This window comes from Aptenodytes patagonicus, chromosome 12, assembly GCF_965638725.1.
Source record: "Aptenodytes patagonicus chromosome 12, bAptPat1.pri.cur, whole genome shotgun sequence".
Taxonomy (NCBI): Eukaryota; Metazoa; Chordata; class Aves; order Sphenisciformes; family Spheniscidae; genus Aptenodytes; species Aptenodytes patagonicus.
Window position 1 is genome coordinate 23,440,295 of NC_134960.1, and position 17,290 is coordinate 23,457,584.

General features: G+C 39.9%; 1 protein-coding gene across 3 annotated transcripts in view; it reads left to right on the forward strand.

Moving 5' to 3' along the window:
- Positions 1 to 17,290, forward strand: part of ANKHD1 (ankyrin repeat and KH domain containing 1) — a 117,604-nt gene that overhangs the window by 79,092 nt on the left and 21,222 nt on the right. For all 3 annotated transcript variants that reach the window (XM_076350085.1, XM_076350086.1, XM_076350087.1), the window contains 8 exons: positions 2,146 to 2,889; positions 10,050 to 10,195; positions 10,348 to 10,459; positions 11,299 to 11,444; positions 12,943 to 13,085; positions 13,889 to 14,102; positions 15,295 to 15,470; positions 16,154 to 16,316. In XM_076350085.1, the coding sequence (XP_076206200.1) occupies positions 2,146 to 2,889; positions 10,050 to 10,195; positions 10,348 to 10,459; positions 11,299 to 11,444; positions 12,943 to 13,085; positions 13,889 to 14,102; positions 15,295 to 15,470; positions 16,154 to 16,316 (1,844 nt within the window). The remainder of the gene's footprint in view (positions 1 to 2,145; positions 2,890 to 10,049; positions 10,196 to 10,347; positions 10,460 to 11,298; positions 11,445 to 12,942; positions 13,086 to 13,888; positions 14,103 to 15,294; positions 15,471 to 16,153; positions 16,317 to 17,290) is intronic.

Here is a 17,290-nt window from a genome sequence, read left to right on the forward strand (position 1 = left end):
GAACTGCAGCTTTTCTTTCCTACAGAGTGATGGAAGCTGTCCAGAGCTGCCAGGTCGTGGGAATGCTTTGTGTTAGGATGGAAACGATAGATATGGTAACCTTAGGAATGACATTAAACAGAGCAGTGCAAAGGGTTCCCATCTTCGTCATATCTTAAAGGCAGGGTTAATTTGCAGTTAGGTTACTATAATGTTTCTGCTACTTCAGCAGTGGAGCAGCTTAGTTTCAAAAGACATCAATTGACTTTTATTAGTTTCTAACAAAGACATAGACAAGCATTTTGGAGATGTTTTTGGTGAGTGCAAATACATTTTTCAAGAGTGGTCTGCAAAACTTACAATGTAAATCATACTTTTTTAAATGAAAGGGTAACTATATAAACCTAAGTACACTACAAAGCCAAATAGCCAGCAGCTTGTAGCAGGCTTGAGCTAAATATCCATCAGCCAGCACAAAGCAAGTTATTGCTAAACTTTAGTCAAATTCTTTTATTGTCTTCCAAGAAATTGTCTTGGGACTCACTTATGGTTCAGAGACAAAATAATAGTAGTGGTTGGAATAGGTATTCAGCTGGAACTACTGACCTGTACGAGGCAGCCGTGTAAAATACTGAGCTGGAGAAAGAACTTACTGAAGGGTGCCTACAGTGTTTGTGGGATGCTGGGATATTTCCTGGGGTTACTAAGATTTTTGTTGTTTCCCTTAAATTTAGATATGGTTTGCTTTCATTCTAGAGAGTCTGGTGAAGGTATTCAGCACACAGTTGGTTCAATTCTATTTTAATATTTGTTCTTTCTCTTTATAGGAGAAAATTCTCTTTTAAGAGAAAATTCTCACATTTGTTTGCCTGTTCAATTAGTTCCTCAAAAAAAAGATTCATTTCAGAGTGAGGTGTATGTGACTCCTGTTTTGACAGCAATGCAAAATGAAGTCACTTGTGAATTAGTATTATGGTGAAGGAAGGCCCAGGGAGAAATAAATCGATGTTTTAGGAAACTTAATCCTTCCAGACGTAGTGATTGATCTGGGACTTAGTTCTTGCATCCAGATTTTCACTGAACTGTGTGTGTTTAGGTAACTTTATTAAGCCAAGGCTCAAACTGTACATAATTTTAATTCCCCTTTTAATGATTAATTGTATGAGTCTGCTTTGTAAATATTGGAGTTTTCTTTTTTTTTTTTTTTTTTTTTTTTTTAAATCTATATATGTCACTGTTTGGGTATAGCAAATGAGTGTTAGTGCAGGAAATTATTTGATCAGGCTAAAACCTTCCACATTTTTAATTAAAGTTTCTTACACTGAAGTCATATTAAAATTTCAGCACTTAATAGATTCTTATTAGGAAGATCTGACTGGAGGTTTCACGGACGTGGCTTTCGGGAAAGCAGCCTTGGGTTGCTTGAAGGCAGTGAGCATTCAGAGAAGTGCTGCCCTGGCTTGGTGTTCCTTGCTAGATTCATGCTGAAGATTATTTTTTAAGTCTTAATAGTGAGCAGAATTGTTAATCTGTTACTGGAGAGAGGGAGGCAAGCAAGCTGTTAATTTTGTCTCAGAACTTTTAAAAAGGTGCCAAAGCTTCAAAATATATTGTATACATTAAATCTGCACTGGCAGGATTCTGTTTGTAATGTAAAGGTGGAATGCTACAGTGTTTGCAGAAATACTAGTTCAAAATACTGATCTTACTGTAGAGTTAGTCTTCTTTCAAATATAGACTGCCTTTGCTTGTAACCTTGCTGTTGGAAGTTAGCCTCTGGAAAATAGTCTTAGTTTAATTGCTCTGCACACCAGAACAACTTTGGGAACTCAGTAAATTATTTAAATTGCCTTGCTCTTCTTGCTGATTTCGCTTCCCAGATGCACTGTCATGTATGTCAGAAATCATAAAAGTTCCTTATTCCTTAAGATTAAAATAGCTGTGTTCAAAGGGATATTAGGATAGATATTAAAAATTCCAGCTATATGCTTTGTCCTTTCTTGTCTTAACATGGAGTGTAGGTTTACCTTTCTGTGGTTTGACAGATGTGCAGTGTTAGTTGTAAACATTTTTTTTTTAATTTTTTTTTTTTTTTTTGGTGGGTGAGAGGGGAGGTTTGGGGTATCTTCAGCATGGCATTTTTTCAAACATTTTTCATGTGCTTAGGTGCATCCAAGCAGAAGTCAAGTTCCCTGCAGGTAGCAGATAAGGACCTACTGCCACCTTTTCACCCATACCAGCCTTTGGAATGCATAGTAGAAGAGACTGAAGGCAAGCTGAATGAACTTGGACAGAGAATTAGTGCTATTGAAAAAGCACAACTTAAATCATTGGAATTAATTCAAGGTGAACCTTTAAATAAAGATAAGATTGAAGAACTTAAAAAGAACAGAGAAGAACAAGTACAGAAGAAGAAGAAAATATTGAAGGAGCTGCAGAAGGTGGAAAGGCAGTTGCAGATGAAAACCCAACAGCAGTTTACCAAAGAATATTTGGAGACCAAAGGTCAGACAGACACACCACTTCCCCTGCAGCAGCAGTGCCCACTTACAGGGGTCTTCCCAGAAGTGGAAGCTGATAAGGGTCTGCCAGAGGATAACTTTTCAGGGTTACCTCAGGTTGACACAATCTTGTCTAAAGATGATGAGCAACAACAGTCTCCACCACCTGCTGAACAAATAGAGTTTGTCCCTATCCAGCCTTTGCCAGCACCGCAATGTAATTTTTCTGGTAATTTAGGTTATAATGGGACAGAGTCTCTTGAACTTCAGAAAGCATTAGGGAATCAGCAGAATGTAGGACAGCAGCAGCAAATTGCTGGGCAGGGGCTCTTAGTTCAAGAACCAGACGGATTAATGGTTGCCACTCCAGCACAGACGCTTACCGACACTCTTGATGACCTAATAGCAGGTGGGTTAAGAAATATACCTATTTTTGCATTAATTTGTGTGCTCAGTTTCCCTCTCTCTCCTTCCCTCCAAAAACATCTTGGGGTTTTCCAGTTTGGGAATACTTGCTTAAGAATAAAGTTCGTGATTAGTGCTATTAATCCTAACAGTGACTTCCAATTCTAACATGAGACTTTTAAATACCTTTTTTCCAAAGTGCAAAACTTCCTGTACTGGAGACCTGTTTTAGCCCCTTTGGCCTCATCTTTTTCTGTGCTTCTTTAAAAAGCCTTATCATGAGTGATTAGTAGTGCGCATTAGGAAACCTCTATACAGGCTTATACCTCAGTGACTTTCTTCAGTGTGTAGCCATCTCTAGAAACAGCCAAATTATTGTCACTTATATGGACAAATGTGTCCCTGTCCTTGCTGCTCGAGGTGTTGCTACGGTTTAAACAACCTCGAATCCGTGCACAACTGCTCAGTTCTGTAATGGCTTGTGTTTTCAGAATACCCTCTAAACCCTGGTTGTTGTACAGAAATATCTGCTTGTTAGATATAACATGTGGCAAAAATGTGTCCTGTTACCTGGATGAAAAGCAAAAATCCAAACATTCTTCCATTTGTTGATAACGGTGTGAAGAGGAATGGAAGTTCCCACACATTGGGTTTTGTGAGTCCCCTTGTGGAAAAAGAGGTATCGTTTTGGTTGATTTCATTCCATGGATTTGACTAGGATTGATGTTTGCTGCTGGAGGTATGTAGGATATAGCCAGTGTTGTTCGGTCTGTAGTCTTTTTTAATTCGGTGTTTTTCAGTGTTTCTTTGCACCCTGTGTCTGTCCCTCAGCCCCTATTTTTTTGTCTTCCCTCCCCCACCCCCCCACCCTGTCTTTGTAGTCACTGCCCTGTCCTCTTAAGTTCATTTCAAGGTTGTGGAAATGTATGGTAAGACCTTTTGCCAGCCATTCCTGTGAACGTTTAGAATGGTAATTGCATCAAGCTCATGCAAGTCGAGACTGCCTGCAACTTTGCAACCTCCCATGGAAACCATAGTTGATGGAATAGTGTGATGTGTTGTACCAGCTCCCTTCAGCTATACGGTGTAATTCAAAGAAATCCTCTTGTATTACAGAGAATCGGTCTTAGTTCCCCCTTTTCTGGCATGGCGTGCCTCCCTCCCCCACTCTACGATGCTCTTCAGAGTATTCAGCCAACCTTAAAACAAAAATGCAATTGGATTATTCTTGATTTTTATTACTCAAGATTTAGTACTGGAGTGTGTGAGGAGGAAAATTTGAATGGTTAATGCAAAACATAATCAACAAGGGCTTAATCTTTGGAGCAGATTCTGTTGCTGACAGTTTAACATATCTAGCACAAAAACATGTAGTATATACCCTTTCATGGTTAGCAGCTGCGTATTAGATCCAAAGTATTCAGCGCATCCAAAATGAAAAACTGCTGCAGTCAGCTAGTGCGAGAACCGTGCCGTTTGAAAAAAGATTGCAAACAACCAGAAAAACTTTATCTTAAAAAATAATTAAAAAAACCCTGATTAGACATTGGCTGATTTTTCTGAAACTGTTTACTGGTTTTGCTGAGTAATTAAAGACATTTTTTGCTAAGAAATGAAATTTACTCATTTCAAAAACCAATACAAATAGCACAACTATTGGAAACTATATTTACAGAAATGCAACTCAAGGAAACTTTAGCTGTCCAATTCCAGAGGCTCCTGCAAAAATGCATTGATGTTGCTTTATTGAAATATACTTTCTTCTGAAATTCATAAGTCTGTTTTACTTCCCTCCCCCTAAAAAATTTTTGGAAGGGAATTAGATATTTTGCTCACTTTTTACATCCAGACTGTGTAAAAGAGTGACCTCTGTGTAAATTATAATCCTACTATATCTCAAGTTTATGTACATTTAAAAACAAACTGTAAATCTACCTACTCATACTCCAAACTCTTTGATCCATATTTAAAACGTGCTTGACCTTTTTCCACAAACTTGCCTATTAGTCCTTAATTTTATAAAGAATTTTGAGCAACAGAAACTGTTATGAAAACTGATTTTTACATGCGTGCTACAGATGCCAGATAAAATTGTTAAGGGGCTTGTGCCTGGTGCGCGGGAAGTCTGTCTCTTAGAGAAGTTGTGTCTCGCACTTGGGTGTGCCGATGAAGCGTCTCCCTTGATCACGGTGCCACGAGTGGATCTGCAGTAATGGTGGTGAGTGACTCTTGGTTTAGAAGAGGTATGAACATTTTTATTCCTGCCGAGTATTCCAGTTTGTATCGGGTCTATGTGAGAAGAACAGAAATGTTAAATTGGCTTTTTGCCCTCTGCACTGAAATACCTTTTACCGTTGCTCTTACCAGTGGCGATGTAAGAGGCAAATTTTCAAAGCCTCAGTTGAGACTAGTTGTAAGGGAGAACTTGCATTTCTACAAAGCCTCAAATCTATTTTGCTGACTAACTTGATTGTGACAACATACATAAATGGAGTATTTATCTTGCCAGTCTGCTGGCATAATTTGTCAGCTGCTAGGTGTTGAGATGGTCGATGTCAAGGTGCAAAGTTCTGGAAGTCTTGCTGGCAGTCAGTCACTGGTAGACATGTACCTGAGTCCCCTCTTTCATAAAGCTATGCAGAAGTAACCGAGTAACCTTTGGAAAGTCAGGTAAAACCTAAAAATGAAGCAGCTCTTTCCACTCCAGAACATTTTGGTTGTAATGGAGTTTTATTTGGATGTGCTGAAGCAAAAATCTTGCAACTAATCCTATCATTGAAGGTGTGACTTACTACAGTCAAAATTTTAATTGGGTTTGCAAAAGAGATACAGATGTTATGCAGTTTAGAGTGGGAAAGCAATAAATTATTTTGGATCACATCTTCCAATAGAAGAGGACATTTTGGATCTAATTTTCATTACTCAGTACACATTTGGTTTCTTGAAGCATGTTGTCTTGCATAGTTGGAGTTTCATTTCCATTCACATTATGCGTTTACTGTAGTAGATTTCTTGGTTGGCAGTATCTGAATTGAGGCTTTTTTCTGTTTTAGGGTATTCAAGATGAGGAACTTGCTTTTTTTGTGGCTAGGTTTTGTCTCTAGTTGGAATATTTTTACTCCTGTTTGTTCTACTCAGCCGGTATTTTTAGTCAGGAGGTGGCATCTCTGTGTGCTTCTGTCTGACTTTCCTCCTGCGAGCTCCCATTTGTATGCTGAAATTCCAGGCGTGTTTTGAGAAACTTTATTAACTGTTACTTGGTTCTGAAATTCTAGTTGTGGTCAGTTATACCGAATTGTGATATTTTAAGGTAATGATTTGGAAAGTGACATCTAAGTTTATGTATTTAGGATTGCTGTTTGGAGTAAAACTGGTTACTAGGATAATCTGGAGTGAGAAACGGGGACTCATAAAACAAGACGCAGTTACCAATGTGCAAAAGCCTCTGTGCAGTAATGTGTTACTGAGCAGCTGTGTGGACAGGCTGAAAGACTGCTCTGTCATGAAAAAGTGTTGTTTTCTTTGTCCTGAAAATCCCAGTTCCTTTGAGGAAAGGGGAACTGAAATCCAAGTCCAGTATTCATGAACGTCCATGCTCACGGCATGACAACAGTTGAGTAGATGCAGTTTCAGACTACAGCTGCAATCTCATCCAGAGCTGCTTGCTCGAGGTTCTGCCAATGCCTCCAGAGTCGTACTTAGATAAAATACCAAGTTCTTGCTTCCTTTTGTTTTACTCGTGTTTCCTGTGATATTTTTTCATAACTTTGGAAAATAGTCATCCATGTCTTTGGAGACCTGCCTTCAACTTCACACTGATTCAAAGAAAGTCCCTTTGGAAAGTTGCAAGACCTTCTTAAAATATGTAGAATATCTTTTTTTAATACAAGTCTTTTGAATATTGAAGTTTTTGGAAACATCCAAAACCTATGTCACAAAATAGGTGATCTTTATAAAGATCTGAGGTATGCATTGTGAAAACTGATTTTTATTTGTTTGTTTTAATCAATGCCTGGCTATCGGTGTGTTTATCAGTACCCTTCCTGGTGAAAAGACAGAATGCCTGTTCAGTAGGAAGCAATCTGCATGTTTGAAAGTTTCTCCCTTGTCTTCTCAGAGGGTGAAAGCCGCACATTTTTCTAGTCCATTAAAATCCTGCAGCGCACCGCAGAGATGCTGAAGGTGATCATCCCCCCGCGGTTGGTTTTATGTCCTCCAGCTAGCCTTTCCCCTTGGAGTCATGGGCAGTGCCAGTGCTGCTCTCCACCGCCGAGCTGCGGTGCTGCGGTTGTTCCTGAGTTAATGCCAATTATTGAGATGAAAGTCTGGAGTGGGTATGGTGGTGTGGCTCCTCGGGGGGACTGCACATTAGCTTCTGGCAGTGTGAGTATGACCTGCTAAAGACTAGTGATCGGCAAGATGTCCTCGACTTCCCTGGGGCCAGTGTCAGACCAATGAAGCCATCCCTGAGGGCACGGCCCCGGGCTCCTCCTAGTAATGGGAGGCAGAAGCAGAGAGGTGGCTCTCCATTGTGTCCCATCGGTAGGATGACTGCGTCTCCCTGGATGGGGTTCCCAGGAGCAGTAGCTGTCCCACCTCCCATGATCGAGGTTGGTAATCTAGAAATGGACTTGGGGAAATACGAGTTAACCCCAATTTCATACAAATGTTTGCGAAGGGATGATGGAACCATTCTTGCAAGGTCATGTTTGAGTTGAAAAATCTGTATGTCGTTGTGTAACTTAGGCTGAGCTAAATCAGCCCCATGAAACTGGAGGTAGATGTTCTCAGACGTGTTTTGCTCCAAGAGCATGAATTACGTTGATGCTCCATTGGGCCAGCTTGCCAGCCACACTAAGGAAACAGAAAATTACACTTTAAAAAATCCTGCAGTTTTGTAAACTCAGTAGTTATAGAGGGGATGATTAATCAGTGGGTGTTGTAGGACTATTTGTTGTTAGATTTTATTTATTTGGGGTATCAGTACAGGGTTTATCTGCATTTCTACTGCCTTTGCTGTTCTCTCTCATATTTGACATCGTTGTTGCTGTGCACGTGAAGTGCTTAGTGCACACTCATATGTTTCAAGCACATGATGAAAATCTAAAGTATGCGAGAAATACTTGGACATTTTCAGTCATGGTTGTGAGATGTAGAGAACTTGTGGAACCTGTAACAGTAACACAATATATTACAGTGAGGACCCTTAAACTGGCTCAAGTGGAGTCCCTCTGCACACCCCTGCTTTGTACACACAGCACATGCACGTGTGTTTAGATATATCTATAGCTGCAAGATCTGAAAGCATTGAGCCAGTGTCTTTCATGAGGAAGGACCAGTTTGACTTAATATAAATCCTTAAAAGGGTGATTTGGTGTCTAGTATTCTGGAAGGAATAATCTTTAGAAATCCAATTAGTATCTTGCACTTCAGTGCATTGAGCAAGAAAACAATTGTATTGCATTAATTAATGCTCATCTGCTGCTATAAGTGGTAATCCATAGTAAGCAGATGAAGTGTGGGAGCTTTTATATTTGAAATGTTTAATACAAACCTGGTTTGCTCATTGAAGGTTGTAACGTGAGGCAAAAGTCAACTCTGAATTCCGATACAATACTTTGTTGCTTAAGTGTGGTAACCAAATGTTAATGCTACCACCAAGGAGAATGCTTTACTTAAAAAATACAATTGAAAACTGTCACCTCCCAAAATTTCAGTGACAACCCCCCCCGATGTTTCTAGAACCCAACTGAAGTGACCTATCTAAACTTGTTCCAGTCTGTTTCCTTTGTTGTGCATATGCAGTCCTGGAGGCTGAATTAGTGGTGTTAGTGGTCATGTTGAGGATTTTTCTAAGACTTTTCAGTCTGCACCGTTTTCCTGTGAGTAATAGCTGGTGCGTAATTTGTCAATGGAATCGGGAAGGTTGAGCTGGGAAGGGTTTGCAAAAATTTCTCTTTTAAGTCGTACACAGGTTTGAGTTCATCCTTCATCTTCCCTTATTGAGTGAAACACTTGGAGAAAAGCAAAATGCTGCTGTGTATTTCTTACCTGCAGTTAGTGTTTTCTGTCAGTTGCCTGTTCCAGGAATACTACAAAATGCTGTGTGTTTAGAAAATAAATAAAGCTAACCCTGTATTCCATCTAATAAGGCTGCACAGTATAGAAATTTGGCAATCCAGCAGTGACAATACTTGTCAAATCCAGCTGCTATATGTTAGCATGGCTTACTACAGTTAAAGTGCACTCGTACCTAGTGCAAAGGTTTGTTAGACCTTCCTGCCAAGTAATCCCAGCTGAGCCTTAGATTCGTTTGGGCTCCCCTCGGACTCTCATTTGGTTACAAAGGCAGGCAGAGGTCTTGGCCCCGCGATATATATGCGCAGGGATATTTCTCTGCTTGTTCTGGTAAAGCTTCATTTAAAACTATATGAATAAAATCTGATTCTCAATTATCAATTTTTTTAATTTTTTTTTTTTTTTTAAAAGAAGATAAAGTTGTACTACTCGTGTCCCTGAGCTGCACTAGATCTTCGGGATTAAATCTTTTACAGGCTGTGTATCAATCAGCATAAATTTTAGGGAGCACAGACAGTTTTCAGCTTTATTTTTGTTGACTGCCCCCTCCTGTCTGCTTCTCTTCCACCCTTCCTGGGTTGTTTTAACTGAGACACAATTAATGGTGTAAGTTGCTGTCAGTCATCTTGCTTTGAAAACCTTCTCTGGAGACTAGGTGTGCACTAACCTTTACATGAAAAACTTTTGAATTCCAGAATGAGACTGTATTTCTGAACGTGAGGTTTGTGTTTTAGTGATAAATCATTTGCCTGCTTAGACTGAGCACATGATTGAACTCTAACAGTGAAGGTTACAATTTGAAAAGGATAACTAATAATCTTCATAATTCATACTCGTAATGCATACAGACTAATTAATAAAATTATTTTCTAACTTAACACAGTTTGGGGATGATACTTACACTGTTTAACTGCTGGAAAGCTTCTTTGCTCAAGACGCCAACTCGTTTGCTTTTAGGAACACTTAATTTGTTTCCCCCCATTACTGTTTTGATGTTAGACTGTTGCAGTTTTACGAGACTAAATATTTTTCATATAAAATGTGGCATTCCTAAGAGTGGATTAATAACACGGTGTTACTTTTCAGCTGTGAATAGCAGAGTGCCCAGTGGCCCCACCAGCTCCTCGCACACTACCGAATCCCCTACGCCTGAGCCTTGTTCACAGGCATCGAGCAATGTGCCCTCGCAGTCAGTGCTCCCTATGTATCCTTCAGTTGACATCGATGCACACGTGAGTAATTGCAGTTGGTTTTGAGTGGGCTTGCTTTCTGATAAGTTCTGAAAGGAAAAAATTTAATCTAGTGCTGTCTTAAAAATGTTGAAGTTCTCTTAAAGTGTTTTTAATTTCTGAATATCTGCTTCTTTCTCTTCCCAACCGTGAAGACTGAAAGTAATCACGACACTGCTCTGACCCTTGCATGTGCGGGAGGTCATGAAGAACTTGTGTCTGTACTGATAGCACGTGGTGCCAATATTGAACACAGAGACAAGAAGGGTAAGCTAAAACAGTAAAACAGTTTTATAACTTGAAACAGTGAATTTCAAATTGGGATTTGGGATTCTTTGCTCAAAAAATTACCAAAGCTTGCAAAAATGTAGAATTGCATTCTTGCACTTCATGTAGAAATATTGGCCATATCAAGCCAGTGACGTCGCATGCCTTTCTGTCTGTATTTTTGAAAGGAAGTGCATCTGAGTGGTATCTTACGCAGATTTGCGAAATGTGAAGCACTCTTGTCCTTATGATTCACCCTCCACAAAAGACCTTAGCATACTAGATAGAGTGGCTAATGGGGGTAAATATCAAATCTTGGCTGACAAAGCTAATGGGGAGCAGTTGTCAGGCTATGGATCGTATTGTTCCCAATAACAGAGTTCAGCAAAATCTCAAATCTTTTAGAGCTGAGAGAACAAAACCACCATGCCTCTCTCCTTGGAACTCACATTGACCACTGGAAGTAAGCAACATGAGCAGTGCAGATGTGTTCACTTGTTGGAGCTTTATTAAATAGGAATTAAGTGGAAAGCTGTGACTTCTCTAAAGAGATGTGCTGGTTGGAACTTAATCCAAACTGATCAATGCAAGTACTGTTTAGATTTCTTTTGAAGAACCTTTAATTATATTTGGCTGGAATCAGAGCCTAAATGTGTCGGGGTCAGAAGAGGGCCAGGAAAGGGTCTGAGATTGTGGTCTACACCAGGAAGCCCCCAGTCTGAGGAAGACATATCTGATCAATAGAAGTCATAGTGAATTAACCCTTTTGTACATTCCTGCTCCTTAATAATACTTCTGAGATTCTCAAGGTTGCTTTTAACATGATCTCTTGTTACTAGGTTTTACGCCTTTGATTCTGGCTGCAACTGCTGGACATGTTGGTGTAGTGGAAATTCTTCTAGACAAAGGTGGGGATATAGAAGCACAGTCTGAGCGCACAAAGGATACTCCGCTTTCGTTGGCATGCTCCGGTGGACGCCAAGAGGTACAGACATATTTGTCCTCAATGGGTTTGAATTGTTTTTTGTAGATAGTTTTTTGTACAGTGGTTTTTTTTTTCTTGATGATATAATAAATCATCCTTTTTCTGGAAGGTTTTTAACCTGTATAAGTGTAGCTAATTTAAGTCTTTTTCTTCTTCCAAGAGGAAAGAGAATTTATTCTTTTCTCCCTTGGCTATCCCAGTTTTGTTAGCTAATGGTTGTTATAACTTGTGGTCATTCTTCTGTCGATGAATCCTTGCAAGATAAGTACTTTTGTGAGGGAGGTAGAGATGTTTAATGAGTAACTTCATTCACTGAACACTTCCCTTATGCATCTTCCCCACCCTCAAAACTAAAACAGCCAGTGCAGGCGCACAGGGACAGAAACTGGAATTTTGTGTTGGCAGTACATGGTTTTTAGTGGTAATGTGCAGGACTGATAAGTGCAGATGCAATGCAGGGCACATTATACTAGTCTTTTAAGGAGGTTTCAATTTTCTCTCAGCTTCTCCCCCCCCACCCCTCCTGAATAAGATTTATTCAATCCTTCCTACTTTAGTCATGGGCATACTAGCTTAGAAGATGGCACGGAGATGGCAAAGGGCTCTCTGCAAGGTATGGGAGTAGTAAGTTTTGGAACTTCTAAGGATTAAAACAGTTGGCCAAAAAGGGAAAGTTTCCACTTTGACTTTTTAATTTCAGATCTTTAACAGTAAAAATGCAGCTCACAAATAAAAGGAGAGATCAGTGTGGCCTGTGATAGCATCCCGTATTGAACTACTTAAGTCTTTTGTTCTTAGTCTTCATTTTTTTTCCTTATGCCAGAATCTACCTCTTATGTTTCTGGCTTAGCAACTTGTGAGGCAGCCTTTTTTCTGGCTTATTTGAAAAATCATCTAGCCTATGTTAGTAGTAAATGAGGCCCACTAAAGTGCAGTACATCACCAGAAATGTTTTAATTTCCCCCCCTTTTATTTCTCTTAAGCAGCTTCTGATAGAGAAGTCCTTCCTGATGCTTGTTCCATTAACATCCGTCGGTCTGATTTTTACCATGTGTTTTGTTGGAAAGACCATATAATACAGATGGTCAAACTTGGCTCAAGTGTCATTTGAATTAAAGTTGTAGGAGTTACTGAAAGAGACGGTCAAACAGTGAGAGATATTATGGGAGTGGGATAGATCCCTTGTTTGCAAACTCAAGATTCACAGGAAGAGCTTCACTGTAAAGCCTTGCATTTTTGATTAGGTAAAATAATCTTTCTGGAAGACAAGTGCTGCACTGCTACAACCCACGCAGATTAGCTGATGTATTCATCAGTTGCTAAGTCTGTACAAGCACATATGTAAAAGTAAAGCAAAAGAGGATAGAGGTTTTCCTGCAGAATCTTATCTATTGACAATGGAAGCGTAGCATTCTGGAAGGTTTGAACATGTGATAACATCCTTTTACTTCCTGGATAGGCCACAATATGTCTTTTAATATGCATGCTGTCTTTTCAGGTTGTTGATTTGCTGTTGGCCCGGGGAGCAAATAAAGAACACAGGAATGTGTCTGATTATACGCCATTAAGCCTTGCTGCATCTGGTGGCTATGTTAATATCATCAAGATTCTTCTCAATGCTGGGGCAGAAATTAATTCAAGGTAATGTACTATGTACACCAGATGAACTGCAGTATAGCACAGACACTCCATTGTTGGCTGCATACTGAGGCATAGGTTGGAATCTCCAGTGCTTTCAGACCTCCTTGCAGCCTTTCTACACTGATGTTATCCTTTATGTTCATGTTATCTTAGTGCTTTTAAATTGCCTTTAACTATCACAAACTTCATCTCCCTTATACCTAAATTTTAAGGGATTATTATAGTTTGCAAACCTATTTCTTCCCTTTCCCTTTTCTACCGTCTGGGATCTAGAAGTCAGACTATTTCCAATAGAACCAGGTAAAGGAACTGGCCAAAGCATTCAGGGCAGCTCTATGTGTGTGTTTGAAGATGTCTTTTTCAGTAAGAGGAACAAATTTACACAGCTATGTCTCTTAAGCCTCCTCTTTATTCATTTTAAGAAAACTTACATATATTCTATCACTAGAGAAAGTTAAAACTGCAGCTGTGCTAGAAGCATGTTTTTTCTGAATGAATCAGAAGCAGCCTTGATTTTTAGTGTATGTATTTTAAGGCTTATGTGTGCTTCAGCCATCTGAACATCTAAAGCTGAAATGTATTTTCCTTGTTTATAAATTGCAATTGTCTGTTGCATGTAGTTACTCTGATGGTTTCTCCTAATCAATTAAAAAACGCTAGTATTTTAGGTCAGTGTCCATATTTGTGTATGTTACATGTTCCTTTCTGGCTTACAACAAAACATTTTGTTCCTCTTAGATACACTTACATTTCCCAGAGCATTCCTCGGTTCTGGGAACTGCAGTTTGTTTCTTTCCCTTTAGGACCGGGAGTAAGCTAGGTATTTCTCCTCTGATGCTGGCTGCTATGAATGGCCACGTACCTGCCGTGAAACTGTTGCTTGATATGGGTTCTGATATTAATGCCCAAATTGAGACCAACCGGAATACAGCCCTCACCCTGGCCTGTTTCCAAGGCCGAGCAGAGGTGGTCAGTCTGCTTTTGGACAGGAAGGCCAACGTTGAGCACAGGGCAAAGGTAAGTGTGTGAATCGCCTTTCCTTATGACTTATTTCTAACAGGTGATTTCTCTGAGTCGTCAAGTTTCTTCAAATTTTCCTGTTACTTTGAGCCTCTCTGGGCTCAGAGGACTTATTATATCAGAGGACTTATTAAATGTTCTGAGATAAGTTTGGTTTTAAGAAAAAAAAGCATCAATGGTGATGAATTTTTTTGCATTAGGGAAAAGCTGACTGGTCCTTCTGAGTTCATAATGAAACTTAGATTGACTCTTGTTCTGTAGTACTGAGAAACTTCAGGTTTAAGCTTGATGTGATACTCGTTAACAGAACAGATAGATATACATATTTTTACATATGAGTGAAGTCTAGGCAGGAAGAGAATAGTGTTGCTTATAGTGATTCTCATGTAGAACAGATTTCTTGTCTGCAACAGCAGTAGTGCAATCAAACTTTGTAAAGCTTTTACGTTGCTGTAGAACCCGTGGCTTCAGTACTGTGACTTTCTGTGCCTCTGAAATGCTCCACAGGTCCCATCCTTTGGTACTCTGGGACAGCTTTGTGTCTCCTGCCATAAAGCAAGCTTAAAGCTTGTGTAGACAGCCAGACTGATTTCCCCAGCACAAAGGAATTTTTGGTAACTCCTAAGGCTGCTGAAATAATTGCTGTGTCTGTCTACCCCGCCTGCTTCTGGAATGACTGTGGCTGGAGAAAAGGGGATATGGATAAAAGCCAGCTCTCAAATGGTCAGTTGGGCATGTTAGCAGCTGGTATAAGTCTATTTGCCTGGCAACTAAGTTGGGCCCAGATCAGTCTCAGTGCTAAGGGAGGCTAGAAAAAAGCTATAAAGCCAGTTTCTGAGCATTTTCATAGAAACACTTGTGTCTTCATTTGGATCTGTTCTAACCTCTGTTTTAGAAATCCTGTTGTAAACTTTGTTTTTGCTGTTGAGACAGCTGTCTGGTGGTACTTAGTCAAACAGTTTGCCTGGGCTTGTATAAATGAAAGCCCAAGAGTATTGGTTTTTTGGGTTTTTTTGTTTGGTTTGTTTTTTGTTTTTGTTTTGAGAAAGAGAATGCTTGAAGTTAGGCTCCTAAACTAAATATAAGCAGCTAAATAAAAAATCTGATTTCCCTGTGTAGAAATCATTTATGTCTTATCCAAAGTATATTGTACAAATTTCACATTGTGTAATTCATTCTCTTTGCACAGACTGGTCTCACACCTCTGATGGAAGCGGCTTCAGGAGGATATGCAGAGGTTGGAAGGGTTCTCCTTGATAAAGGAGCGGATGTTAATGCTCCACCTGTGCCTTCCTCAAGAGATACAGCTTTAACAATTGCAGCAGATAAGGGTCACTACAAGTTCTGTGAGCTCCTGATTAATCGGTAAATTATTTCTTTCTCATTAGTGCCACATTTGTTCTGTAATGTATTCCTCTGTGGCAAGGGTGCCCTTGTTTACGTTGCCTCGTGCATCTGAGAGCAAAGGGAGTGGGAAGCTTTGGAAGTAGGATGTTGTATCTGTTCCCTACTCTCCAGTGTTTTCCTGGAGTATCCTGCTACTCCAGTGTTAATTAAGCTAAGCAGGCAGCTGGGACCAGAGGTAAGCAAACAGCATGTGGCTTGGCAGCTCTGCTGTGTATTAATCCAGCAATTCCCACATGAGCATTTCCCCACTGTCACTTGGGGTGCAAAGCCTGGAAGTAGCTCTTGAGCTCTTCAAGCATAACCCTATGCGCTGCTAAAATCTCAAGGGGCTGCTTTGTCCTGTGGGTAGTCACCACATTAATGATAATTTAAAGGACCCGTTGTTGCTAGTTGCATAGCGGTGGTGCAGTAGGCTATGTTGGGTGAGTGTTTGTTTCGGTAAGGGAGGTTTAAATAATGCCTGTGTCACTACGTTGCAACTTAAACAGCAGATTTCAGGGACAGAATTTCTCTATCTAGCCACTAGATTTCGGTAATTAAAGGTATATATCCAATTGTACTCTGATCTTTTGTGATCTTACTTCCTGACTTCCACCTTTACTCATACCTTGTTTCACTCAATTACACTTGTACTTTTTTAGAGGAGCGCATATTGATGTTCGTAACAAGAAAGGAAACACACCTCTGTGGTTGGCAGCTAATGGTGGTCACTATGATGTGGTTCAGCTGCTTGTGCAAGCAGGAGCAGATGTGGATGCTGCAGATAATCGGAAAATTACACCTCTTATGTCAGCGTTTCGCAAGGTAGGAGACCAACTTAATTTTATGTTTCAATGCTAAATGTTTTCAAAATAGAGTTTCTCATTTGGTCTTAAATCTGAATGCTTGGTTTTGGAAGAATCAAATACAAAACAGCAAAATTACTGTTTTGATAAAATGCCTGCTCTAAAGTAATCATAATCTGTGTACTTCACACAGATTTAATTTTTGAGAGGTGAAAACCTTTGTTCCATAAACCATGTTAACTTTATTATTTACAGTTATACACTGTCCAAAAACTTCCACTGTTTGAGATTTCACTGTCTTGAGATTACCATAGCCCCCTCTACATTTCTGAAGATTATACTGCTTGTTTCAGTCCTGCTTTTGAGATGAACAAAACACCAGTCTGTAATAAGCTGTCCTGATTCCTTTGTGCTTCTCCTGTTCCATTCCTAATTTGTTGTTGAGTCGGCTCTTTTGTCACTGCCTTTTCTCCTTGGCGGGAAGAACATTGCTTTGTGATGGTTTCATCAGTTATGTTGTTGGATGCAAGGAGCATAGCTATAGCAGAGGAATTTATTAACTGTAGCTGCTTTGCCTTTAACAAAATACCAAATAAGGGTACAGCTTTTTTGACAAACAACAATACCAAGCATGCCACTGCTGTCCCTCCATTGCTTTCAAATAACTTGAGAGACAACAGTTGGATACTTTCTGTGTGGTTGCACAGTGTACCCCCTCAATGAGTGAATCCAGCAGCAGAGGAATATGTTTGCTAGGATAATACTCAGGTGGCTCAGTTCCCTGATCAGACTTACCTTGTAATTGAACCATCTAAGTTAGCTCTGTGGTGTGAATGGCAAGAGGGTGGGTTGGGGTGACAGGTGGGGTCTAAAGAGGGTCCTCTTGGCTGTTACTGAAAACATGAACAGCTGCCTCTGCCCTTGGGCCTGGTTTGGTCCTTCTATTTTAAAATAAAAAATTACCTGTGGGAGAGCTTGTCTTTGCCACCATGA